General features: G+C 46.7%; 1 protein-coding gene across 1 annotated transcript; it reads left to right on the top strand.

The window, feature by feature from the left end:
* The first annotated feature begins 3593 nt into the window (after window positions 1-3593).
* On the top strand, window positions 3594-24458 carry TNFSF15 (TNF superfamily member 15). The gene is made up of 4 exons (XM_051636871.1): window positions 3594-3779; window positions 10529-10580; window positions 11571-11618; window positions 16702-24458. The coding sequence occupies exons 1-4, from the start codon at window positions 3594-3596 to the stop codon at window positions 17127-17129; spliced, it is 714 nt and encodes a 237-aa protein (XP_051492831.1). The 3' UTR covers window positions 17130-24458.
* The last annotated feature ends 3185 nt before the right edge of the window (window positions 24459-27643 follow it).

Raw genomic sequence — 27643 nt, 5'->3', positions numbered from 1 at the left:
CCAAGCCCCATCCAACCTGCCCTTCAACACTGCCAGGGATGGGGCAGCCACAGCTTCCCTGGACAACGTGTTGCAGTGTCTCACCACCTTGCCAGGAAAGGAAGGATATGACCAGAGCAAGAGAAGCAAATACCATGAGCTGATTCCCCCTCTGTTCCCAACTGAAGGATGCCCTGTGCCTTGTTTTTTTAAAGAGGAATGTCACAGGATTCAGCCACAAACGGTGCGGATAAAACATTCACCACTCTGAACACAGTGAGCAAGAAGCACTTGGAAAACTCTTAGAAAATGTATGAAATTCTCTTTGAATGCTCAGTTAATTTCTCTCCATACTAACTGCAAGCTTAAAAACTAAAACTGCAGCCATTACCCAACAAAAATGAATCAAGGTGCAATAGTATCTTCCATGCTGAAGACAAAAATACCCACAAGCCCATCTTTGTCTATACTACTTTATCCCTGCTATAGATAGGACTTAGCTTATTTGTCCTGGGCAAAATGCCCTCCCACATCTCATGCACAAGCATGCAGAAAGAACAAAAAAAGCACCACAGAGAGAAGAGGAACCTCAGCAGCACGGAGGTGGCATGGCCAGGTGATGAGTTGTTTCTTTCTCCTCTCATGGATGCCTGATTCCATTCATGCATTTCTTCTCTTTATAAAATCTCCAAGTCCTGTGCATTTAACTCCACAGTAAAATGTCTCCCCCTCTTGAAAGCCTCAAAATGCAGAGGTGACCTGGATTGGGAGCTCCTGAAGACTTCTCTAATCACTACAAACTGGTCAAGGACCACAGGCTGAGACAGGTCTGACACAAGGAGGAGAATTTACCCAGCAAGGAGGGCTGAGAGCTCAGCTGGGGCAAACGGGGAACATCAGGAGGAACGTGACAGCACCATGACAGGCAGCAGAGAGGACTCTCCCTGCCCACACAGGTCCAGCTCCACTCACGGGACAGATGAGACTGTTGTGGTTATCAAAGTTCCATTCCCTGTTCTGCAGCCAGGACATGGCCAGGAAATACTCCAGGTAGGAGCCAGGGTGGCCAGGGCCCAGCTCCAGACCAGAAAATCTGCAGAGCTGGGTTTGTTCTGGCTGCTCCAAGGCTGCACTGCTGAGCCCTCTGGGGCCAGTCACCTCAGGCAAACAAAAAGCCCTTTGTGAGCCAGAGGTGTTTGCACTCTGGAGAGGAAAAATGAAATTTCTGCTTCCTTTCTTGGGTTTTCTAAGAACAAATCCTCAGCTTGGCCTCCTGAGCCAGCTGCAGTGCACAAGCCTATTCCCACCTCATCTCTAGAATCCAACTGGCACATCCTGAGGCTCTGGCTACTCATGCCTTTCCTGCCAGAGGTTTGCAGGTCACACACCTCTGCCAGAAGTCTCAGGCCAATAAAAGATCTTACAAGCTATTTTAACCCTGAACTGGCTCCACTAGAATTCCCTGGAAAACAAAACAAAACACACACAAATCAAAACAAACACAAAAACAATAAACAAAAAAGAAACTCCAGGCATTTACTTTGCTGGTTTAGAGATATCTGTGGCTGGCTGTGCTTCTAAGGAATGTACCTTGAATATATATTGAGCAATCTGTGATACTCACAATTAAGACAAAATTAACTTTGACACTCTCGGCCAAAATATTTGTACTAGTCTTCTAGTACTTTGCCCTAAACTGAGCAACTGGGGCTCCAGAAAATAAACAAACCCACATCTCTAGGCAGCACTTCTGAAGAAATATGAATTTTCACTCTAATGATCTTAGCAACACCTTCCTACCCATTCTGGTTTTTAAATTTGTGATGGGTGGAGCCAAGCTTGCCCTGAAATCTGCTCTGGGTGCTGTAAAAACACAACGTACCCTTGTCCTCAAGGTTTTACAACCTCAATGAAAACAAACAATGAATTAAAGAAGAAACATAGTCAGTCACTAGCCTAAGGTCACAAAGGAGTTCTGTGGCTTGGCTGGGATTCTAGCACAATCCTTCGGTGCTTTACCAGCACTCTTGTGCCATCTCCCTAAACCATAGTGGCTTTCACTATTTCTTGTTTTCTCTTTCACACTTTCTCTTTCCTGAGGCTATTCCCTGTCCAGTCAGCTGGCAAGGATCCCTGTCCTGGCTGCCTCAGTCATCTTCCCTGACTAAATCAGACATTCTGCTCCGAGCACCACTTTTTGCTTTCTAGTCCACCAAGAGCTGCACTGGGCTATTGTAAGATCTCTAGCAAAGTGCAAGTGGTAAGAACTGGCTGAATTTCTATCAGGGGAAGGGTTTTCAGGCAGATTGGGAGACAAGAAAATAATTCTTTCCTTCGATATTATTTTGTAATAAGACAAATTGAAGCCTTTTTTACAGGGAGGTGGGGGAAACCAAACCTTGCTGCTCTCTCACTGAAAAATGGGAAAGTTTCCACCCTGTTTCTCTACCCAGGGAAAAAGGAGAAGTTTCTGTACAGAACTGTGTGTGCGTGTAGAAAACAAAGTTTCAGTTTTGGTGAGAACTTTATTTTCCCCAGGGAGGTGTGTGGGGGGGGGAAATCTGGTTTCAACAATCTGGGTAAATCTGTATGGCAACATCTGCAGTGAGGGCTCCTGCCAGCTTCTGCCCAAACCCAGGCAAGGTCAGGGCACAGAGGGTGGATCTGCTGCCTTGTGCAGGGAGCAAGGATGCAGCCAGCCTTCCCTGGGGGAAGGGAGCCCCTTCAACTCGACGTCAGCTGCCCCCTGAGCTCGTTTCTCCTAAATCTCCTAAAAGAGCTGCTGAGCAGCTCCTGAGGTTGTCAGCAGTAGGACCTTTCAACCAGAGATAGCAGCTATCAATAAAGTAAGGAGACATCATTTTTCCCAAGTGCAATAAAATCGCAGCTTTTCCAAGCAAAGCTGGCAGGGTGGTGTAAAAGCACAAGCACAACCCCCAGGAGTTCAGGCAGGACCCCCACAGCAGCGAACACCCCACAGCAGCTCTGTCCCTGCACTGCTGAATGCAAAAGCTTACACGCAGCAAGCTGCAGCCTCCTGAGAGTTCTGCTAAAGGGCAGGAAGAGAGCAACGTTTCAGAGCACCAGACCGCTTCTTGGGGGTCCCTTGCCATGTCCTCGCCCTCCCTAAAAAACCCGAGACTCTTCCCTTTCCTCCCGCGGCGGCGCTGAAACCGCCGGGGCCGCGCTCGCTCTGCCCCTGCTTCTCACTTTCACTCCCATTGGTTTCACGTTCCCTTCGCCATGCGGAAAAAGCTTTCAAGCTTATCCAGCCCGGCAGCAAGAGTTTGTCCTGGTTCCACCCCCCGGGACTTTCCTAGCTTCCTCCTGCCCAGCGGAGGGGGGGGAAAAAAAAAAAAAACCCAGCGCCGAGCGAGCGGGGCCGGGGAGGCAGCGGCAGGATCGGGAGTGCGGGAGCTCCGGGCTCCCGTTCCCTGCGCCGGGTTTCTGGTGTAGGCGGTGCATTCCTCGGGAGGGAGGGTGTGTGTGTGCCGGTGCCTTCCCACACTCGGGGGCAGCTCTTATTTAATGGGGGTCTCCATGCAGGGCAGGCTGCAGAAGAGGTTTTGCCGCTGCCGGTTGCCAGCCGGGAGCAGCAGCTCGCACCGCCAGGCATGGAGCGAGGGGCCGAGATCAACCTGGAAGACGCGGTTCCCGGCACCAGGATTCACCTTCGGGAGGATTTGAGGAGGATGCGGTGGACAGTGCTGCTGTGCCTGCTCTCCGTGCTGCTCCTGGCGCTGCCCATTGCCTACCTGCTGGCTGGAAACCTCCGAGCTCCCAGCTCCTGCTCCAGCCAGGTAAGAGCTCCACGGTCTGTCCTGCCACCCCAGGGCTGGGTCTGGTCGCTTCTTTTATTCTCTTTTAAGAGTTTTCCATGTTTAATGGAACACCTGGAACAGGTTGTCACTTTCCTTCTTCCTTACACCAATCTGCCTCGGATAAGTCTTGTAATGGTTTGGTCTTTTTAACTAACGGGTTCTGTTCCTCTTGCCCGAATTCCATGAAGGTCACATTGCAACATATGACTTTAAAACTTTTATTATATGCTCTAGGAAATGCTTAAGAAGAATTGCTAGTTGATGGAAATTAACGTTTAACCACTGGCTTCAGATTTTGACACTATGGCTCGTTTTCTTCCCTTCTTCTGGGACTCCAGATGGGATGCACACAGGTGTGAGGAATGAGGGGTTTAATTTTAGCTCCACAGCTGAAATTCCTCGAGTAATTAGACCGCTTGTTACATGCTCACTTTGAAACAGCAATAGAAAGAGGTGTTAGGAAGTGGCCTGGAAGGCAGGTTTCTATCCTAGCACTCCTGGAGCCTGCAGATGCTCAGGCTGGGTGACACCTGCACCTTGGCTGCACAGAGATGTGCCAGTCCCTGTTTGACCCTGCATCTGGGCAGCTGGTACCTTGTGCCCAGGCAATGCCAGCTTCTGTATGCAGCATCTTCCATGGGACCTGGCTGTGACTTGGTGCACAGCTGGAAGGAGGGGGCCACAGCCTGGCACTGTTCCTCAGGCTGCTCAATTTGCTCCTTTCTTGCACACATGAAAGCTCCTGCCCTGCCCTGTCCCTGCTGCTCAGGCCAGTTAGAGCGGGTGGAAGCCCCTTTGGATAATCTCAGCTCCTTTGCTCTCTGTTTACATCCTTTGAGGTTGTACAGAGCAAAACATTTCAGTTCTTCAAACTATCTTAGGGTGAAATACTGAGACATTAACCTGTTTGACTAACACGTTCCTGACTCTTGGCCCTGCTGGCAGAGTTAACAGAGAAAAGTCTGATTGCAACTGGGTTTGGCTTCTCCAGCAAAAAACACAACACAAGCCACTAGTTTTGCTCTAGCCTGGGCTACATTATTATGTGCTTCCCTGCATGTGCACCACATTATTCATGTGTACTATTCTCACAATGATGTAATGAGGTGATCAGGTGAGCTACTGCCTCGGCAAGTCTCGGGGAGGAAGAGAAAAACCACGGGGGCTGGCTGGTCGCCCGCGGCTGCCGTGCCAAGCCCCGCGTGGGGAGCGCCCGGCTCCAGCTCAGCTGTATCCTGCGTGCTCTGAGTATTCTCATTCACTCCCCTGGTGACTGGCTGTATCTCCAGTGTTGTCCAGCCAAGCTGGCTGGATTTCTCTGCTAGGGGAGTTTTCTGTTTGTTCCCCAAAGACCCACATCAAGGGCTGAGCCCAGGTGCTCATTCCTGCTGGTCAGCTGCCCCAGTCCATGGGAGTGTTTCTGGGCAGAAAGGCTTCAGGAGAATGTCTTTGTTTTTTGCATTTTTTTCTTTTGAGCTTAGAGAAAAGGAAGCTGAGGGGGAATGTGATTAATGTTTATAAATACCCATAAGGGGTGTCAGGAGGATGGGGCCAGACCCTTCTCAGTGGTGTCCAGTGACAGGACAAGGGGCAATGCTTGCAAACTGATACACAGAAGGTTTAACTGAATTACAAGAAAATACTTGTTTCATCTGAGGGTACCAGAGCCCTGGGACAGGCTGCCCAGGGAGTTTGTGGAGTCTCCGTCCCTGGAGATGTTCCAAACCTGCCTGGATGTGTTCCTGTGTGATCTGTTCTAGGGGATCCTGCTCTAGCAGGGAGGTGGACCTGATGATCTCCAGAGGTCCCTTCTAACCTCAAACATTCTGTGATTTCAAGTGTTAGAACTGGATTGCTAAAGCCCTCATGGGACTGTATGCCCCATTGATAGCCTGAATCAGAAGGGACTAGGCTGGGACCAGACTTATGTGCCAGAGCTCTCTGTGGCCCTGGTTTTGGGGTGCAGATGTGCAGGACATGCTGGGAGGGAGTGGGCAGAACCTAGTTTGCACCAAGTGTTTATTGGCCTGCGAGCCCACAAATGAGTCCTCTCATTGCCCCAGGACCAGAGCTCAGCCCACACAGATGATCAACTTCTTGTGTGCTGGGGATAGTGCTGGGAGGAGCAAGGGACTCAGCAGGTGAGAAGGAGATGGAGTGAACTCCTGAGCCTGCCCTTCCTGGAGCAAAGAGGAGGAGAATGTGAGCCAGGGAAGGTTTATGCAACGGGGGTGTGTGCCTCTTCAATTTGCCTGCAGGGTGAGGCAGTTAAACTCTGCTTCTGTGCGGGTGCACGTGGTGTCACATTCTGCCTCTGAAGGGATGCAAACTCACCTCTTCCTCTCAAAACATTCCTTTCAGGAAAAAGCAGGGCATGTTATGTCATTATAGCAATACATTTGAGCCATCACTTTCTCATGATATGATGTGTCTTGCATAAATAATCCAAGTCTGATAGTGGTTTCCCTGGACACCTTCCAGGTTTATTACATTGCTTTCCTTTTGGAAAGAGAAATCACTTTCCTTTGTGCTTCAGGACAGAGCAAAGTGAGGAAACAGGGTTCTTTAAGCAGTAACACAAGGCTTTTGTTATTACCAGGAAATCTATAAAAGGCTCTAGTGGTGGTCTTCCAGAGGAAGGGCCAGGACTGCTGTGCATCCTGCCCCAAAAGGAAGCCAAGTTTCAGTCTGAGACAGCAAATCTACCAAGGGAACAGCACAATAGCCAGGAGAACATCTCTGGCTACCTCAGGAACCCACTCAGCTAGCCCTATCCAGGAGGCCATCAAGTCCTGTGGCCTGGAGATGCTGGTATTTGGGCTTATTTCTGTGGAAGGACCACAAGCAGCATAAAGGGAAACTTCAAGGATTGCACATAAACCTGTGGGCCATGTCAGCCTTGAAATGCAGAAGGGAGCTGCAGCAGGAGGGACATAAGGACTGGCAGAACATACAGAGCCAGAAGAACCTAAGAGTCTGTCCAAACAGGAAAGAGAATGTGAGACAGCTTCCTGATCTGTAGGGGTGGAAAAATGTCTGAGGAGCAGCAGGGAGCATTACCCCAAGGCCCAGGAATATGGGATTCCCCTTCCAAAATCCAGCAGCAGTGAAACCCCTGGCTGGCTATTGCTGCTTGATGCACATAGTCCTGGTGGGCAAGGAAGCCAGTGAGCACATGCCCTGGGTACACACTCACACTGGGCACTAGAAGCCAGCCAAAACACTCCCATTTTGGCCAGTTTTTACTGGCACAGGACAGGACTCTACCAAAAAATCCCAGCCCAGGCCATGCAGCACCTCTGGAGCAGGTAAAATGGTGGGTGCATGAACAGTGTATGGCCTGCAGAGACCCTGCCCATTAAAAAGCATCTTGTACTAAAAATGGAGTGGATGCAGGTGCTGGGGATGTTTTGCTTATCAATCTCTCTGCCTGCAGTGCTAAGCTGCTTGTCCCATGCAGTTCTCTGTCAGATATTCCTGACCCTTCCCAGAGGTGTAAGAGGCAAAAGCACCTAAACAGGGGATGTTCAGCCCTTCTTTATGGCTTCAGTAATATATGGTTATAATTACAGTGGGGCTTTTGGACATTCCTGGTATGAAAACAACATAGAAGTGTTTTGCCTACCACAGTCTTCAGGGTAATTAGAGCTGGCTGGCTGAGGTGTCATCTGTCTGCAAGTCAGCTGTAAGGTGGGAGTTTCAACATCCCTCAGTGCTGGTTACAGTCTCTCCACAGTAACCAAAGGGAAAATTGAAGCTGTGCTGTGAACATTTCAGAATCACAGCCAAGGAAGAAAGGAAAAGACTCATTGTGTAAACTATCTGTTGTCTCATGCTGCTTAGCTCTCCCTCATCACCTCATCTACACCAGCAGTGTACAACCTCTGTGCCTGCTCGAGATAAATATTACTGATACCTGTTCATTATGTGGCATTGACATATTTTCTATAGGGAGGTTTAGATTTCTATCCTTATCAAACAGCACAATCATGGGGAAAAAGTCTCCTGCCTTTGCCAAGCAACAGAATAGTTTCCCACCTCACAGCACCCTGCTCTGCCTGCTGCACCACACTGTCCTTCAGCATCTCTGAATGCTGCTCCTGCACCTGGAGTTTCCATCTGGTCTTCCTTGGAAACAAATATACTCAGGTTGCCTAAAAACCTTCTTCACAATTTTAGTAAAAACCATTTTGTTACTTTTTATAAAAGACCCAGAAATCTTGATAGCCTTTCCCACTTTCCCATCACCTGTTTTGCAGATTCCAAGTTCCTACAAAGTACTTCAGCAGAAGTTGGACTTTAAATGTATAAACAGTCCCACTGAAGTTACACTGTGAAATGTAGGTTTGTGATTGATTGGTAGCTCATTGCAATACTCAGCATCATTAGAAAACAGGTCACCTGAGAAATATGTAGGAAGTGTCACAGAAATAACAGCTTAAAATATACTCGTACTCATACACATCTGGCCAAAAGCAAGGGGAGTGTTGGAGGGGAATCCTCCACATCAGTACAGTCATGTTTAGACACCACAGCAGCAGATGAGACCTTGGAGAAAGTTCTTATTCATAATGGCAGGCTCAGACATCTCACTGACAGCACAGCCCTGCTTCTCTGTCAGCCACACACCAAGCTTCAGCACCACCATCTCTTCCAGCTGACATTACTGGGAGAGCTGCAGACTCTCATGCTGGGCTATAGATGGGTGTACAGGTGGGGAAGGGAGGAAAAAAAAAAGGGGGGAACTTTCCTTATAGTTTTCCATTTTTTTCCATCACACCTGAGACACTGTTTTAGAAATGAGGGGTTTCTGAGGAGCACATGGATGTTTCTTTCTGGGAAAACATCCTTGGGCTTACTAGAGTAGCTAGCAGTCCCCAAAGTCAGGCAGCCTGACTCTTCTCCCACAGACACTTCTTTCCCCCGACCAATATAAATTACCTATTTTCTACTTCTCCTACAGTACTTGAAGCTGTGTTTGACACAGCTACCAGGAGATAGCTTCAGCATCTACATGCAAAGATTATTTCAGCCTGTTGATAAAGCAGTGAACATCAAATCCTTAGCTGCAAGCTGATCAGGGGCAGGTCACTCTATGCATCTATTGTAGCTGTCCATAAAACACACGGTACCAACATCCTCCTGAGAAATTTGGGACAGGGACTCCTGACACCCCTGACAGTCACCCCTGAGCTGTGACCCAGACTGTCTGCTTCTTGCAGCCACACATTGACATAGCTCCACTATGACCTATGTCCTAGGGCCAGGGGAAGAGCTGGATCCAGACCTGGTTTCCTGCAGCCTCCTCCAGTGATGACCTGTGCGGTTTCACAGGCTGCTGGGAGAGGAGACTGGGTGAGGAACCACTGGCCCAGCCTGGGTGTTATTTAGAAGAACCAGCCCTGGGAATCATAGAATTCCAGACTGGTTTGTGTTGGAAGGGACTTTAAAGATCATCCAGTCCCAACCTTCTTCCACAGGCAGGGACACCTCCCACTAGACCAAGTTGCTCCAAGCCCCATCCAACCATCCCTTGAACATTTCCAGGGACGGGGTTTCCACAGCTTCCCTGGGCAACCTGTTCCAGTGTCTCACCACCCTCACACTAACTAATTTCTTCCTAATGCCTCACCTAAGTCTCCCCTCTTCCAGTTTTAAAGCCATTATTAATATTCTATGCCTTTGTCAAAAGTCCCTCCCCAGCTTTCATGTAGCCCCTTCAGGTACTGGAAGGTGCTGTGCAGGCTGAACAACAGCAGCTCCCCCAGCCTGTCTATAGCAGAGGTGCTCCTGCCCTCAGATCTTCTCCGTAGCCTCCTTTGGACTTTTTGACACAGGAGGCACATGGCAGGCTGGCAGCAGCTTCCCTGGGAGCTGCTCCATGTCAGAACCACCCACGTGCCACATGCAAACACAGGCTGGCACTGGGATGAGCTCTGAGCATGCTGGTGCTCAGCTCTAGAGGAAAACATGAGACAAGGGTCTGGAAGTCTCCCTGCCTTCCCTCGGTGGGCTGCTGATGAGCTGCAGAGCTCACCCACTGCCAGCTGCATTCTCAGACCTGCTCAGCTCCTCCCTGTCTTCCCCAGAGGCCTCCCAGCACTGGAGAGAGACCTAAGCAAGGACCAATGGTCTGGAATAACAGATGCAGAAAGGAAAGCAGGTGAAACAACAGCTCTGTAGCTGATACACCTCAGTTAGTCTCATGGCTGGGATCATGGATGAACTGAGCACCTGAAAAGCTCAGATCTGCTGAGTCTTGGGCCAGGGAAGAACTGCTGACACTGCTGTTTGCTCTGCACAGATGGAGGGATGGGAGCATCTCTAAGTAGCAGAGGTGCCTTCAGCAGTGCTGGATGGAGGCACCTTCCCAAAAGAGGGTTAGAGATGGCTGGTTCACCCTGGTTGCTCTGCCAGTTGTCTCCTGGTTATAGCCAGGGCTTGTCCAGCCTCTGAACAAAGCTGGAGTTTAACACAACCACCCCTACAGGAGCCCAAGTCCCTGGCACCTTAACTGAGATGCAGGTGGTTTCAAACAAACAGCAGAAAACTCTTGCAATGAAGCAAAGCCCTGTCAGGGCTTGTCCTTTCCCATACAAGCTCTAGCTGAGGCTGGTAATATTGCTGTAGCACATTCCATTTTCTGGGATAAGACAAACAAGACACTCTCTGGAGGTACTTGCACACCCTGGAGCCCTGACCTAACCCCTTGCCAATCTCTCCTGCAGGTCTCACAAGAGAGGGGCTCTCGCTTTCTGAAGCAACGAGCAGTAGCTACTGGTAAGTTTACCAGTCCTTTCCACATCCCAAACCTCTTTTGTTGACGGAGGTTTTGCAATTCCTCCTGCAGCATCCTGCTGGCAGACACTTCCCCACCCAAAACCTTCCCCAAGCAAGCCAGGGCAGAGAGAGTCAAACCTGGGCAAGAAGATGCAGGGAGGTACCTAGGGACACAGCAAAACTGTGAGCATTTCTAACCCCCAGGCTGTGCAAGCTCACACCTTCCAGTGTAGGCACAGACCCCCTGGCAGCTTCTGGAGCTGGAGTATAACTCCCTGAACACGCAAAAGCATGGATTTGGGAGCCCAGGCACACCATAGCACCCCTCCATCCACCCACCAGCAATTCAAGCCACGGCCACGATGTGCCCCATCGACACCACAGCAGGCTGGACAGCTCGGGCACTTGCCAAGGGATTTTATCACCTCAACAGGGTCAGTAAACATTCATGGAAAATCATAGAACAACAGAAAGGTTTGGGTTGGAAGGGACCTTAAAGACCATCTAGATCCAACCCCCCTGCATGAGCAGGGACAGGGACACCTCCCACCAGCCCAGGCTGCTCCAAGCCCCATCCAACCTGCCCTTCAACACTGCCAGGGATGGGGCAGCCACAGCTTCCCTGGGCAACCTGGGCCAGGCTCTCACCACCCTCACAGCAAAGAATTTCTTCCCAATATCCAACCTCAATCTCCCTCTTCCAGTTTTCATCCATCCCCCCTTGTCCTCTCCCTCCCTGCCCTTGTCCCAAGCCCCTCCCCAGCTTTCCTGGAGCCCCTTCAGGCACTGGAAGGTGCTCTAAGGTCTCCCTGGAGCCTTCTCTTCTCCAGGCTGAACACCTCTATCTCTCTAAGCCTGCCTCAGTCTTATGCAGAAAGGGAAAGGGGCTGTATGGGTTTCCTCAGCAGCACTTATCTCTCACATCTCATTGACTCCAATAGCAGCAAACATCCTTAAACCCTTTTTTTTTTTCTTTTTTTTTCCCCTCAGTTACAGATACACTTTCCAGTGCAGAAAAACCAAGAGCACACCTGACAGGTAATGCTTGTTCAAAAATGGAGCCGTTCCCGCGGGTGTTACAGCAGATGTAGTGGTTTCATAATCTGGGATGATACGGGTCTGATAGGATCAGGTATTGCAGGAAACGTGGGGTGAGAATCATCAGCTTTGCCTCTTTGACCACAGCAGATTTACTGTGGCCTGTGTTTGTAGATAAGGGACCACAAAGGAGGTAGTTGACAGAAGTTTTTCTTCTTGCTACTTTTTTCAAGCTGTTTATTTCATTGAATAAGCAGCTCCTAGGACTGAACTGAAATAGTTGCCTGGTAACTTAGAGATCTGCTGAATTCCCTAGAAAAGGCAGCAGGAAGAGCCCAAAGGGCAAAATCGAGTCGAATAAAAGCAGATTTAGGGCCCTTACTTTCCTGCCAGGTCTGACTCAGGCCACACACACTATATTGCCATCAAACAGCCTCCTGGTTTTAGGGAGGTTGTCTCTGATTCACCTTGGGGAAAGCAAGGGAAAAGTTATGTCCAGCTGAACCCCTCCAAGCCCATATCTCGTGTTAGGAAGGTGCTGCTGCAGGGTGGGCTGCCAAATACTTCCAAGGGGCTGCCAGCATTTGCAAGGCCACCACCTCAGCCTTAAAGGACACTGTCCTGAGCCTTCCCTCATCATCACCAGCTCCACCCAGCTGAAAAATTCAGTTCTTACCAGAGAGGAGGAGAGGGTTCATGGCTGGTGCTCAGGTGGATGGAGTGGAGTGCTGAAATCCCCTCCAGCTGCTCTGGCCTAAGGCACTTTAGACCTCTCAAAAATACATTTCATGGCAGAGATTTCCCCAACACCCCATGTGTTGTCCCAGAGTAGTAATTTAGTAGCTTGAAGCAAGCAAGAAGTCGTGTGATGCTTCACACAAAAATCACCAACAAGGTTAAACCAATCCCTATTCCAGGGCTGATTTCCTCCCCAAGCATACTCTGCTTTCCCTTATCCACAACCTCCTCCTAATGTACATCCCTGGTCCCATCCCCTTTTGCAAGCAGGTTGCTAGAGCTGCAAAACTGACCTGTTCTGGTTCAAAATCACATCTTTGCCTAAATGCAAGTTTGCAAGAGCTAAAGGCCCATGTCTTCTAGGGCAGGGCTCTCTGTTTCCCCCAACTTCTCCCATGGCAGAGAGAGCCAGAGGTTCCCAGTGCAGATTTTCTTGCTCCTTCTCTGCCCCCAAAGGCTACACCCACACTGCTGTGCTGCTTGGCCATCAGGGAACCTAATTTTCATTAACTTAGCTTTGAGCTTTTTTTAGCCTCAGCATGTTTTTAGTGCTGTACCCTGTGACAAAGAGTTCCCAAGCTCAACAGTGCATCATGGTCAGAAAAGATTTCATCCTCTTTTAAACTTGCTTCCTAATAATGTCTTGGGTGCCACTTTGGTTTTGTCTTCTCAGAAACCAGGACTTGTGCATAGAAAGTGAAAAAGGAATAATTGTTCTTCAGATCTTTGTTATGTTCCCCCACCTCAGGTACCTTTTTAAAAGGGAAGGTGATAGACTACAGACTCTCACTTGCAGGAAATCTCTTCCAGATCTCTGTTCTTTCTCTCTTTTTCTTGTTTTAAGCACTTCTATTCTGAAGGTGAGAGCAGAGGAGTCAGGAATGAGAAATAGCCACAATACTTTCATGGGAATACACCACTGAATTAGCAGTGGCAGAATGACTTGATGTTTTGATCCATGATCCTTTATGATGAACTTTTTACCTGCTTTTGGCCTTTTTAACATACACTGAGTATTTTGAACTTATCCAAACTGGCATCAAGATCTCCCTTCCCAGGGTGGAATGAAGAAGGGCACAATCTATGTGAATACAGAGCCAGGACTTTTCTCCATCCCCATTCTCTCCTGCACACTAAAGTATCTTTGGTGGTGACTGCTCCATGCCTTGCCATCATCCCCTCTCTGACTTGTTGAGTTGTACTTTGGGTTAAGGTGCAGACCACTGCCTGTCCCTTCTTATCACCAGCCTGTAGCACAACTGGGTGAAGCTGCAGAAACCCCATCAAGTACCTGGCTCATGTTTATCATGCTGCAATAGTATCTGAGCACTCCTAGAACATCACTTCCTGATACCACTTGATTGTTGGAAGTAATGACCTTCTAATGGCAGTCATTAAACCCCCAGGGCATGATCTTGAGTGGCAGAAACCCTGCAGCCACAGGGCTTTGGAGTACACAATGTACAAGGACTTTACTGCAACAGGACATTCAGACTCTGATCCCTTGCTGAGACCAGGAGTAGCTCAGAACAGTGTTCAGTATCATGTTCTCACACTAGTGAGGGTTAAGAAGTAAAGTTCACCAATATGCCACAAAACGTAGCCAAAAACTGCCAAGCAGCAGAGATTCTCCAGCAAGGGACTAAACCAAAAGGAATGTTGGAAAGGAGAAGTGATTTCACATCTATCATAGAATCATAGAGTGGCTTGGATTGGAAGGAACCTCAAAATTCATCTAGATCCAACCCCCCTGCATGGGCAGGGACACCTCCCACTAGACCAGGTTGCTTGTGTAAGGGATGCTGAAAACTTATAATGGATGGAAAGTTGAAGGAACAGTAGCAATTAATCCCTTATTAAAAGCAGATTTTATTTACCCCAAGAGTTAGCCAAGTAAGTATATATTCAGGAATTATAGTTCCATATATCTATGAAATAAATAAATGACAAGGACAAAGTAAAACTGCTGCTAGAAAAAGAGCTGTACTGTATTCAAAGGTACTCGGACATTTTTCCTCTTGGTTGGTGTCGAAAGGGTGGGGAAAATGAACTTGAAAATGGAGTGCATCAATAGAGTGAGCTTTCTCCTCAAAGGAGGGTTATAACTGTAAAACTTAGAGTTGCCCAATTCTAGAAGTTATGAAATCATGTACTTAGATTGAGATGTCTGTTAGTTATAAAAAGCAGTGCAGGCCTGGGTGTCGTTGACACTTCACATGCGTCACTGTACTCGGAAAATAATATTTCACATGCAGCTCCTCTTCAATTTCCCCCCCAAATTCCCAAGATGGAACAGAGCCCAGAACATTTGCTGGAAACATTCTGACTTTTCTGATCCTTCCCATCTCAAATAAGACTTTGTCTACTACCAGTTGGTCTCTGAGAAGCATTACTCGAAGCTCTTGTTAACATTAGAGTGATCCAAATGCTCTCTCAGTTGCTGCCAGGACTCCGGGCAGTCCCTAGACACCCACGAGGTAGATGAGGATGAGGACAGCCCATGAGTACTTTCACTTTCTTTTATTCCTCTCTCTCTATCAGGCAAAGCTCCATTGGCTCTGAGCCTCATAGTCCTTCTAATACTTCTAGAATTTAGCTTGGCTTCCTGTCATAAGCCCTGTCTATTACCCTCCCACAGAGAAATACTCTCCTCATGTACTTTGCCTCTTGGGAAAAGAGCAGAAAGCTTTGTTCCTCCAGCAGCACTGACAGACAGGCAGGCAGGCAGGCAAAAAAAAAAAAAAAGGCATTATTTTGTTGTGCTACTCAGAGAATATACAAGAAATTTCATACCTAACACCTTCTTGTCTCCTCACGGATTATTTATTGCTAACAAAGAGAGGGAAAGGGATGCCACAGGGAGCTGAGCACATTAGTTTTTCAGAATCTCGTTTCACCAGGATAAACCTGATGGTTATTGCCAAGAGAATTTCAAAGCTTTCTCCCATCTGGGTTCAGCTTGTGTCCCTGCCCATGCACACACACCCCGTCCCTAAATACTGAATCAAAATCAGCTTTAAACATTAACTCAGGCTCATGGAGAAGGTCTCATTTCCTGGAAATCAATGCCTCAGTCTTTCTCAGTGTTTAACATGAACTTTCCAGGCAGAATCTTAATGGTTTTTATCCTCTTCCTTTTCACTGCTATCATACCACAATAATTTTATGTGACAGACAGTAAAGAGCAAGGAAAACTCTTTTGCTTCTTGCAGAGAGATGAGTAAGTGCTGGGGTTTGTTCTCCAGGCTCTTCTGAGAGAGAAATTAAAATGATAGAGAAGAGGCCAAAGGGATGGGGCAGCAGTTCCCTGGTTCTTTCCCTGAGTCCTGGCAGCCTGGGAAACATCCTTGACTTGGATCAGCCTAATGCTGGGGTCTGGATCAGAGCTCTGCACGTCACCAGCTAACCACGAGACTGGGAGAAAGCCTGGGGGAAAGCAGAGGCTGCCACCCAGCTTAGGATTTTGTTCCAGCAAGGCATTTGGGAAAAAAAAAAATGAGATAAAAATGTTTTGGGATATAATGCTTTGGAATTGGGCCTCTTGAAGACTTCTGAGGTTTTGGTAGAGCCAAGTGACAGTGGGAAACCAAAGGCAATGCTGCAGCAAAGGATTTCATTGTTAACACTGGGGAAGAAGGGCTGGACACAAGGGCTAACAAATCTGAACAGCCTGCAGAAGCAAGTTGGCAGGAGCTCAGGTGTTCCAGTGCCTGATGGCAGGTTGTGTTGGTCACTGTGAAGCTTTTTCAAGCACAGTAGTGTCTGTCTGGGAATCATAACTGCAATCCATCTCTACTGGAGAAAATGGTGCTTTGCTGCTTGTTGTGACTGTCCTGAGCTACTCAGTACAGGCTTGGACTGAACCCATGTGTGCAGCTGCCCCAGCACTGGTTTCACTTCAGGACAAGGTTTTACTCTGTGAATAGGTAGGATTACCCTGGACCTGCAGAGCAGAGCCAGCTGTCCTGTTCTGCAGCACCATGAGACTCAGCCTCTAGGGAGGACAGGCTCATCCCTGGGGATCTGGCCCTCACCCAGGCCATCCAGTCACAGCATAACCCCTTGGGCAGCCTACACTGGCCAAGGTCTTCCAAAAGCATCTTGGGCTTTCACTCCCCATTGCTCAGACCTGGACACCCTCCTAAAATATCACTGGACAGTTGGCCTGCAGCCAACTCACTTCAGTTATCCAGCTGTACAGTAAGAACATTCCTGTCCTAAACATTCTGATCTCCCAATTTAAACTGCTTGCCCTTGGGAGCAGAGACCTCACGTTGTATTCAGCAGCATATCCCTGGCTGTAGCAAACTAACCCACCTCTTCTCCCTCTCTCTTCCTTCCTCAGTGAAGAAGCAAGATCTTGTCACCACCGTGGGAAACCACCTGCCCATCCTGCAGTGGGAGGACAAACGAGGCTTGGCCTTCACCAAGAACAACCTGAGTTATTCCAGCAACGCACTGGTGATACCTGTGTCTGGGGACTACTATGTCTATGCTCAGGTCACGTTCCGAGGGCCTATTGAAAGTTGCAGTAAAACAAATTCTGTCACTGAGATCATCACCAAAGTCACTGACAGTTACCCTGAGCCCACCCAGCTGCTGACTGGCACCAAGACCCTCAGTGAAAAGGGAAACAGCTGGTTCCAGCCCATTTATCTGGGTGCCGTGGTATCCTTAGAAGTAGGAGACAAGCTCATGGTCAATGTTAGTGACATCAAGCTGGTGGATTACACCAAGGAGCACAAAACTTACTTTGGTGCCTTTTTACTGTAGGTTCCTGGCAGCAGCTGGTGGGGCCTTGGTGTGACCTCTCTGGACCTTGGCTTTGCGGGTGCGTGCTGGGGTGTGATCTCTGTTCTGCTACCCTCCCTCTGTGCTGCACCTCCCCTGCAGCCTTAAACTAGGAGGGAGGGAAAGCTGAAACTTCAGGCTGAATTGAAACAAACTAAACCAACAAACCAAAAAAAAAACACCAAACAACTCAAACAAAAAGAAAAACTGAAGCCCGATGGAAAGGAAAGAATATTTTTAAAATTAAAAGCTGAGAGGTCTTCAAACCTTTGCAATCTAGGAAGGAACAGTTTATACCTGTGGGTGGGAATATTGATCTTGAATATTGCAGCTAGGCCATAGCACTCATTGTACCTCCAATGTACAATTGCCTCAGCTCAAAAAAAAAAAAAAGTGGTTTGAACTTTCTCCAGAACTTCCAGTTCAGCTCTGCATGACCCTTCCTCAGGTTCTTGGTTCTAACAGGTAATTACTTCTCATCTTTTCCTCACAAATAGATTGCTCAGTACTTTGCACTAACATAAAGCACAGATTAATCATTAACTACCTAATTAATCCCTTCCAACTTCCCTGTAGATTAAAATTACATTTTGTGTTTTGCAGAAGCTACTTGAACATATTTTAATTATTTTTTTTTCCCCCCAAGAAATTGTTGACAGCTCTTTCAGTCATTATGCAGCCTCCAACCTTGGTGTAAAATTTCTAGGGAAGACACAAAAGGACTTTCTGTTTCAGCATGAAAGTGGAATCTCCCCACCAGAACTTAACTGAGGAAATCAGAAAAGGAAAGGCAGAGAGAGACACACAGCAGAAATTTTCCACACTTTTCAAATTAACCACTGAAACTTTGAGACAAAACCTCTGCAATATTTTACTTTCCAATGTGTTTCATGCAAAGCAAGAGCAACCAAAGAAATCCCTGGTTTTGTGCTCCTTTTTGCAACCATTGCCAATGCTGCAGTGGCCCCCCCAACCACCAGGGACTGCCCAGCTTTTCCCTGGGCCAATGTTGGCATCCAGTCCCTACTCAAGGTCAGAAGATCCAAAGACATGATCTTGGTGTGACAAAGCCAGGAATGTTTCACTTCCCACCTTGCACTTATTATTTTCCTAGTCCTTACTGTCTCTCTCAGGGAAATTCCCCAGCTTTCCTTCTCCTCCCACAACAAATCCATCACTGACAGTGACTCAGTCTGTGTTCTCATAGATCTGGACTTTACACTCTTAACTACTGGGAGGTCCCAGCACCCACCACCCAGCCCTTCTGCAAGGACCAGGCTTCACTCTCTGCAAATCCCTTTCTTTCCTGCATCACCTGATTGTTTCTTCTCCAGTTTCCACTTCTTGGCTAGAAGTGACAGCAAGGCTTGGTTACTCAGTTAACACCTGCTTTCAAAGCCATGGTGGGGCCCCAAACCACCCTGTTAGTGTCAGGGAGGCACTGGGGTTGGGGGGTTGGGAGCTGAAGAGCTCAAATAGGCAGAGAAGTTCTCTGGTGGAGACAGCCAAGCTATAAAAGACCATTCTACAGTCCAGCCACCAGCAAGACCAGGCTGCTTCATTCACAGCAAACCTCTAGCCAGCTACAGCAAATTTATTGTTACATAAAGATTTGTTTGAGCTGACAGGACTGAGTCAGTATCAGAGCTGAAGTGCAGAGGAAGGCCAGGGAAGGCTGGGGGTGAAGGGAGGAGAGGAGCAGAGTAGGAGGTAGGAGATCCAGGCAACACTAGGACCTCTGCCTCTTCATGGCTTGGTGTAAGCACCTTCATGCTTTATACCTCTTAAACTAGGTCTTTTATGGAGTAAATCATCTCAGATGGTCTTTTGGCCATCCTTTCCTATTCTGCAGGACAGTTTGACTTCCCATCCTTACTTTGACTTCTCCTTCCATTTCCCCACGTCCACGTCTCAGCTGTCCTCTTGATCCCTTCCTCCCACAGGCACCTTCCTGCCTTCTTGGCCCTGCCCATCACGTATAAAGACACTTCTCCATTCAAATCTAATTTTCTACCTGCAACTTCTCTTTCACAATCACCCCAGTGCACAGAGCAAACTGACACCAGAAATGATGGCCAGGAAGTGAAGGTACTGATCCTACTGGCAGGTGCAGTCTTGACCAAAACGTTCTCTTGTGCCTTTATTAGGTAGATTCACCTCCACCTTTAGGTCCTTACTCCTCTGTTTCCTCCTCTTGTTCAGCATTTTAAGCTGAGACAGGAGCAGAAATTCCCCCTGTATCCATTCAGTCCCTTGCACATATGACCCGGCCATGGTGCTCCCCAGAAAAGGTGTCTGCTCATTCAGCTCCTTGGCAGGGCTGTTCTTGCTGCTCAGAACCCCCCACACCAGGGTAAAACCTGCTGAAATCTGGGGAGATCTTGCTCTCTTGGCAGCTCAAGACAAGATTATCCTCTAGGAAACCCTAAGTTTTTCCATAGCTCTGATTTTCTAGAGTGTTCTCTCAACAGCAGACATTGAGTCCTTCTGAGCTGTGTGCCCAAAATAGGATCTGAACTCAGGAAAACATGAGATTTGCAGCTCTTGCAGACCACCACATCTAGCACTTTAGGTGAAAAGCACAGGAATCAGCTTGGTTAATCTCATAAAGGGAAAACTTTAAAGTGACCTGTCCAGGACAGGTGATTCTCTGCAGCTGGGTAGGAAAGCATCTGTGAAGTGTCATATAGGATGAAGTTGGTTTATCCTTGGAGAAAACTGGAGTGCCAATTCTAGCTGATGCAGTTTCAGCAATCCAGGAAGCTCTTTATTTCTGCACATCAGGTGATGGAGCATTCCTCTGAGGCCATAACACAACCCTGACAGGTTCCTACAGCCGATTTCCATAGAAACTGCTCCTAAAGTCATCATCACTCAATGCCTGGTGCACTGAAGGATGGTGAATAAGAGGTCTGGGGGAGAGAAGTGGTGAGTGCAGTATGTGGCAGACCAGAAAAGAGCCTTCTGTAGAATATACACACATAGATCTCTAAACATATCGTTGTGTTTGTTCCACTGAAGCTCTAGGAAGCCCTTTGGTGACGCTGAACCTTTTCTACCACGAGACACATAACTTGTGACCACTCTTCCCTGATGAGAAATTTCTCAAGCACAAACTTGCCTGCTGCAGCTGCCTGACAGTGTGAATCTCTTAATCCCTTATCCATGGCACCAAACTATTTATTTTAGTCCAGCTAGAGCAAACATTTGCAGCCTGTTACACGTATCAGCTTGTAGCACATTTAGCACACTAGTACATGTTATGTGACACGAAGTAATATCTCTGGCATTACTTGTTTTAAAGTGGTGCAGGAACACAAATCCACACATCTACCCTAAAGGAGATTCTCTTCCTCCCTTCTTTTATCTGTTGTTTATCAGATATTACTCCACAGAAGTCGATGGCACGGAGTCAGAGTGAAGCCACTTAAGTGAGACCAAGGTCAAGCTTAAAGGGAAGAGAATCCAAGCTGTGGATTCTCAGATATTTCCAGAGCTAAATAAGGACAGAAGTGTTCTCAGAAATTTGGGGTTTATTGAATTAGAAATGTTTCTTTCACGTCAATAATTTCTGGAGATGTGCAAAATGCATATGCATCAGCATTTTTCATTGAATGAGAACATGATGAAATCTGGTCATGTGAACAAGTGACCTTTCAGTCTGTGGTCAAACTGAAAGCATGTTTTGGTTTGGGTGGATATGAAACTAAAACAGTTATAAAGAAAAAAAGAAATCTAAGCTGGAGGAAAAGGGTGAAACAAGCAGCTCCTGCTAAAGGAATACTAGTTCAGTTTTGAGCCTTGCATTTCTTAGGGGGAAAAAGAAAAAACACTTTTCAGAACAAAGCTATTGAAAAAAGTAAAATATTCTTATTTAAAAAAAATATATATTAATTCTGATTGAAATATTTTAGTTCTTAGGAATTCTCTTCTTCCCTAATCTGCTTGATCCCAAGAAACTAACACTAAATATAACCCACTTTCATAAAAAGGCTGGCTTACCTACTGCTTCCCTTCCCCTTAAAAACTATTAGTAAATAAGCATTAATTTTCTCTCCTTATACACACAGAAGTGAATTTAAATCAAACTACAAGAACCACAGCTCCAATCTTACCAACATACACTTGTGCTTAGTCCTGAGCATGTGGGTAACATGGAATTGTTGTCAAAGCAAGCTCAGTTTTCCTATTTGGTGTATGGGAGGAGTAAAGTCTACATTGCTCAGATTCAAAGCAGAGGAAATGTTCTCCTCGTGCTTACCCTCAGCTCCACCATTATGGGAACAACCTTCCAAATCAAGGAATGCTTACATGGACCATCTCCAGCACACGTATGTTGGCAGGATTAGGGTCTAGAGGTGGGAAGCTGAAGGTCTCATTCCTTAGCAAACGTAATTCAAATGGTGCAAAAGATGCTTTGGAGATGGTTTGGGACTTAAGGGTTCAGTGGATTTGAGGAAGAGCAGATCCCTGGACATTGCCAGGCTCTGCTGAACCACAGCACAGACCAGGTGGAACGGGCTAAGGTGTTGACTGGAGATTTTCAACCCAGATCTTTCAGAATTTTGAAGGAGTTTAAGTTTTTCACCTCCGTATGGTATAACTGACCACACTGTGCTGGGCTTATTAATCTCCTGAGTGGCCCATCATTTCAGATAAGAAATGAGGAGAAAATTCATTCTTTAGAAGAATCAGAACATATCAAGAGTTTTTGCCCAGATCTGGGTATAAGACACCAGTATAGCATTTTGCTATTGTAAGGAATTTTATGTGACTGTATATTGTCCTATACTTCATACTGATGTGTGCCTTGACCAGTAGAACTGACTTAGCTTCTTGTTTCCAAGTTTTATGATAATAAAATACAAGTTCACTAACGTGACAAGTTCTGATCCTGGTCCCCTTCCAAAAACACTAACAAACAGAACACTTTGAAGAGCTCAGCTAATGCAACCAGACAATGCTGATGTAGCAAAACCCCGATTTTGTTAGGTGTTAACCTGTGAATGATCATTATTTTATGCACAGTTAGATGTCCCTCACCAGAATGAGCTCAGATTCAAACTTTCCCCCAGGTGCTTTAGAAGCTTACATTTCAAATTGCAAAAATGTAAAGGTTGAGCAGATTTTCAGTCCCTTTTCCCTTTTGCTGCAGGGAGAGCAGCTGGTTCCCTATTTTTGTTCTTTTCACAGCCTAGCTTGGAAAAGAAAGCCCTACAGAAAAAGCAGTGCTCATCAGAAACTGCATCCTAGCTGTGCTTCCAGCCTGCTGAGTTGAGGAGCAGTGCTCCCCACTGAGCACCCAAGGGAGACAGGAACCACATCAAGCCACCTTTGAAAATCAATACCTGGCCAAAAAGCCAAGTTTGACTTTTCTACAACCATCCATACAACTCTGGCAGTTTGGGAATTGCCCAGCTCCTGATTGCCAGGCACAATCCAGCTTGGAAATTTTGGCCAACTGAGGGTCAAAGCCTGGTTTGAAGGCAGCAGAGCTCTGGGAACACTTATCCCTGTTCTACCTTGAGCTCTGCTGTCCTCACACTTTCATCAGAACATTCAGAGGACGTGGATTCCTTATCTTGCTTAGTGTTGTCATCAATTCCTTTGCTGCCAAAATTGCAAACTCCTTCTCTTTCCACCTGCAGAACTAAGAAACATTCTCCCATTGGGCATATTATTTTGCATTTCTACAATTTGTTGTTTTCCTGGCTTGAGCTCAGAGGATCCTCTTTGAATTTCCTCAGAAAAGTTTCTGGTTAAGAGCTTCATGCTCTGGATCAAGAAATGTTTTCACTTGAAATCTCTGAGGAAGGACATGTTTCCCCTGGTTTCCATCCACTTGCAAATACCTGAGATGCTTTGTTAGACCTCTGTAGATAAGCTGAGGTTAATTAGACAAGAGGAATCAAACTGCTTTCTTCTTTAACCCCCAAAAGATATATATTTTTATTTTTTTTAAATGCAATAGCTACCTCAAGTTTAAAAGAATAGGGAAAACAAATTATATTTTTATTATTATTATTATTTTCTAGTTTAACTTGAGCTAAGCAGAATTCACTTGTTTTATGGCCATTTTAATCCATGCTTTGCACATGTAGCTTAAGATCTTCTTTGTGGTCTAAATACACTGGTAACTACACTCCCCCCTCCCCTTTATGATGCTTCATTTTACCTACATTTAATTACATAGAAAGTGTCTGTTCTTAATAAACTTCTTGGCTCCCTCTCTAGTGGGGCAGAGGAAGAGATGCACAATTCTGAAAGGCTTTGCATGCTAGGGAGGGTGGTGGTAAGAGGTGTTTCTCTCCCAGGGCTGCAGGGGAGTACTTATATTTGCATTTTTCTAAGCTAAATGCAAGTCAGATGGTAGCAGCAGCACTCAGTGAAAGTGGTTATAGCCCTGCACTCCTGATGCTTTCACACTTCAAAGCCCTGCACACTTGGATGTCTGGTTGAAGCTCCCAACTACTGCCTGGGCAGAACCCCCTGGGGTTTAACATTAACACACGTATACCTGGGCACAAAGCTTCAAGGAAAGAATGTCACTTGCATGTGACAAAGTTGTTACTCCATGAAATTCACCCTGCAGAGTAGAACTCTACCTGTGAGCAGTTAACTTTCCCAGCTTTCATCTCTTGGCCAAGATGCCCAACCACAGGTGGGGCTGCTACTTGCTTGTATGAAGTCCCCTTTTCCAAGCTGGGGACAAGATCAATGTCCCAGTCAATGTTCCAGCTCTTGGGAAGAACTTTGAAGGACCATGGTTTCTAAAACACCCTCAGCATCACTGCTCAGTTTCTTCTTGAGACCTGGTGCCAAAGCCAGGCATGAATCCCTTCAACAGTGCAAAAACCAGGAGCCCAGTTTGTCAACAGTGACAGCTCCCAATTCCTTTTGCCTTCTAAGTGTTATTGTTAAATCCTTTGGAACAGCAGGAAAGATGTTGCCTGGGAAGTTATAACCTGATTTATTGAGCATCAGAAGTCAGCAATGTTTGGGTGTTTTGCTGAATTATGAACTACCCTTGTTTCCAAATGCTGTGCTCTTTCATTGATTGTAGAGTTTTATATTAAAACGTCAAAAAAGGCACTGAAAATGTTTGTTGCATATTTATTGGTACTGTACATACAGATGTCTTGAGTCTATGTAAGATAAATTGTAAAACTCATGGTATCAAGTTTAGATCCATTCTACTTAACAGCTATTTCTTTTAGAAAATAGCTCTGATGCCTTCTGACAATGTTTGTAAATCGTTCTTAAAAACAGGCTTTGTGCCTCAAAGTGAGAAATAAAAGCATTACATTTGAATCATCTTTATTCTTGAGGCTTTATTTCAACAAGCATCTGCCAAAGGTTCATATTTTCAGTTGGGAAGGACAGACATTGATCTGTGTCAAAGTGGCTGGATTGTGCCAGGAATTGCATATTCTACATGTTTCCTCTGATGTGCAGGGGTTTTGTATCTAAGCTATTAATCACATACAGAATCTACACACAGAAAACTATTAATCCTAATATTTCAAGGATAGTGAAATTCAGCCCAATTCACCTGAGGACAAGGTTCAGACACTTACATGAGCTTTTCTTTTAAGGCCTTTAATGAGAGAATTTTGCTCCAGTGACTCACATACTCACTGATTACTGGGACTGCAATCCTCAGTTCCACAGAAATATAAATTCTTACCCTCTAGACCCTCAGCTTTGTTTTTAAGGGTGCCAAACTCACACTCTCCCCAGAATAAAGTAGTATTTTTTTTTAAAAGTGCGTCCTAAAGACAATGTCTCTTGCTTTGAAATTAAATCCTCCCATTTAACTGCCTTCTGCTGAACAATAAGAAGATTGTTTAGTAAAACCTCACTGTGTTTTGATGTTTCTTTAGAATTTCTGAATTTTAGAATACAAAAGAATTTCTGATTGAGAAAACAGGACTTTGTGTGGATTATCTAAATTCCTAAGTCTCATTTGATCAACCCCAGCAATTGTTACTTCAGCAAAAATATGCCAAAGGGAAAAAATAATCCTGTTTTCTGCAGTGATTGATTTTATTCATGCGTGTCAGCTACAATTACAGGGGCGGTGCCGAGCTACAGTCTGCAAGGCAGGTGCTAGTCTGGCTTCTTCTGCAGTCTAACACACATGGGGTGACTCCCCAGGGGCCTTCTCCCTTCCTCTGTTACCTCCAGGGAGCTTGGAGACATTTCAGGGTGACCGAGGTCAAGCAGCCAGAATGACACCCTGACGACCTTGGCTTCCGAGCCACCCGAGTCCCCGCTGGGCTGGGCAGCTCTGCTCATGGCCCCAGAAGAGGCAGCTCAGCATTTCCCAGAATAAGTGCCTGATGCTGGCTGCTGCTCCAGCCCACGTGCCTGCTCTCCAACAAGCCACACACCAGCAAAGCATCCACCTCTCCCCCTTCCCTCCCCCCGCGGTTTGACAAGAATAAACTCGTGAGTTCAACAGGAGAGCACTGCCCTGTACACCAGGAGGGGAAAAGGTCCATCATTTCTATGGTCCAAACAGCTGGTGACTGCCCAGACACATCAACATCTCCCTGAGTCTGGAGCTCATCTTTGCAGACAGGATATCATGACACATTTTACAGAATCACAGAATGGTTCTGGTTGGGAAAGACCTTTAAGATCGTTAAGTTCCACCATAACCCAACTCTACGAACCATTAACCCAACTTTACCAAGTCCAATGCTTAAACCATGTCCCTCAGCACCACATCTATACATCTCTTAAACACCTCCAGGGATGGAGATTCAACCACCTCCCTGGACAGCCTGTTCCAGTGTTTAATTACCCTTTCAGTGAAGAAATATTTTCCAATATCCAACCTCAACTTCCCCTGGCACAACCTGATCCCATTTCCACTTGGCCTATCACTTCTTACTTGAGAGAAGACACCAACCCCCCCATTTCTGCATGCAGAGCCCAGAGTGGAAGTGATATCTTTAGAATAATCAAGCAAACAGCTGCCAGGGCATGGTTATCTGGGAAATCAAATTATTATCAAAAATAGATGCTTGCTACATTCCCCTTCTCTCAGCAGTGCCTGAAAGCAAAGGATGAAAACATCCTCCCAGAGAGGTGGTTAACAGCAAGTGCTGCTTGTGCTCCAGCCCTTTAGCAAGATGACTTCACTTTTTGCAGAAAAGGAAGTGGGACATCTGTATGTAAATCAGGGGAATCTCTAGAACAAAACCAAGGAGATATGAAAGAGCTTTGTGCTATAGCAGTGGGGCTGTTCCTCTTTGCTACCAAATCAGCTGGTGAGAAGGTAGGAAAGATATTACAGCATGCAGAAAACCCCAGTATCTGTGTACAAACCTGTAGGTCCACTGAAACTAGGCAGTGCCCAGGGCTCAGCAACCACTACCTTGTGCATGGTGGCATCTCAGTAGTTTACCTTCAGAGATCATAGAAAGGTTTGGGTTGGAAGGGACCTTAAAGATCATCTAGATCCAACCCCCTGCATGGGCAGGGACACCTCCCACCAGCCCAGGTTGCTCCAAGCCCCATCCAACATGCCCTTCAACACTGCCAGGGATGGGGCAGCCACAGGTTCTTCCCTTCATACTTATTTAACAGAGGAGGTGAGGTAGAGGATTGGAAAGGACCCTTTTTTACTCCTAGAATACCAGGTTAAAAGGGACCTCAAGGATCATCTGGTCAAACCTTTCACAGGCTTCTACTAATCCCCACATGGGCTAAAAGCACAGACCTTGTCTCCTGTGTACCACTTCATTACTGACCCTCTACAGTCATACTGCAGACTTTGATGCTTGTTCTGTTGAGCAAACCTGTCATTCCTTACCCCAGCTTCTCAGTTGCAATCCCAACCCATGGGAAATGCCAAAGAAGGCATTTCTGCACCCATTCCAAGCCAAGTTCATAACCCCAAACCATTTTTTTGGCAGGCATAGCTTGCTATGGGATTATTTGCTTGCTTCAGCAGGGCACTGTGGGTTCATGCTTTCAGGTTGTAATTACAGCAATGACAACACAGCTCTTTAAAGAGGTTTCACTTTATTTACTCCTGTGCAAGATTCCCAAGCCGTAGCTGAGCAAAGCCCCAGTGTTTTTAGGGCATCTTTGTTGGGTAAAGAAAAGTGCTGCCATGGTTGCTGCAAGGAATTTTCTTCTCATTTAGTGCCAGAAAAAAAATCTCACTTCGTCACAGGGTGGATCTATTAAGTGATAAGGCAAGTGATCAAGCCACACCAGCACCTGCTCCATGCTTTCTGGGAAATCCCAGAGGAAGCTGAGCATGGCTGCAGTGAGTTGGCTGTGACAGCAGGGCCACCAACAGCCTGCAGACAGGCAGCAAGGGCTGCTCCCACCTGCACTCTCTTTGCCTGCATTTACTGTGACCCAGGTCAGATAAGCACACACCTAGAGCAAGGGGAAGGTTCCTGGGCCACCCCAGCCCAGGGGTTCTGAGCTGCCACTTCTCCACCCTGCCCTTAAACATTGCCAGGACACAAAGC

This window comes from Apus apus, chromosome 19 (assembly GCF_020740795.1).
Source record: "Apus apus isolate bApuApu2 chromosome 19, bApuApu2.pri.cur, whole genome shotgun sequence".
Taxonomy (NCBI): Eukaryota; Metazoa; Chordata; class Aves; order Apodiformes; family Apodidae; genus Apus; species Apus apus.
This window is presented reverse-complemented; position numbering and strand designations above follow the sequence as displayed.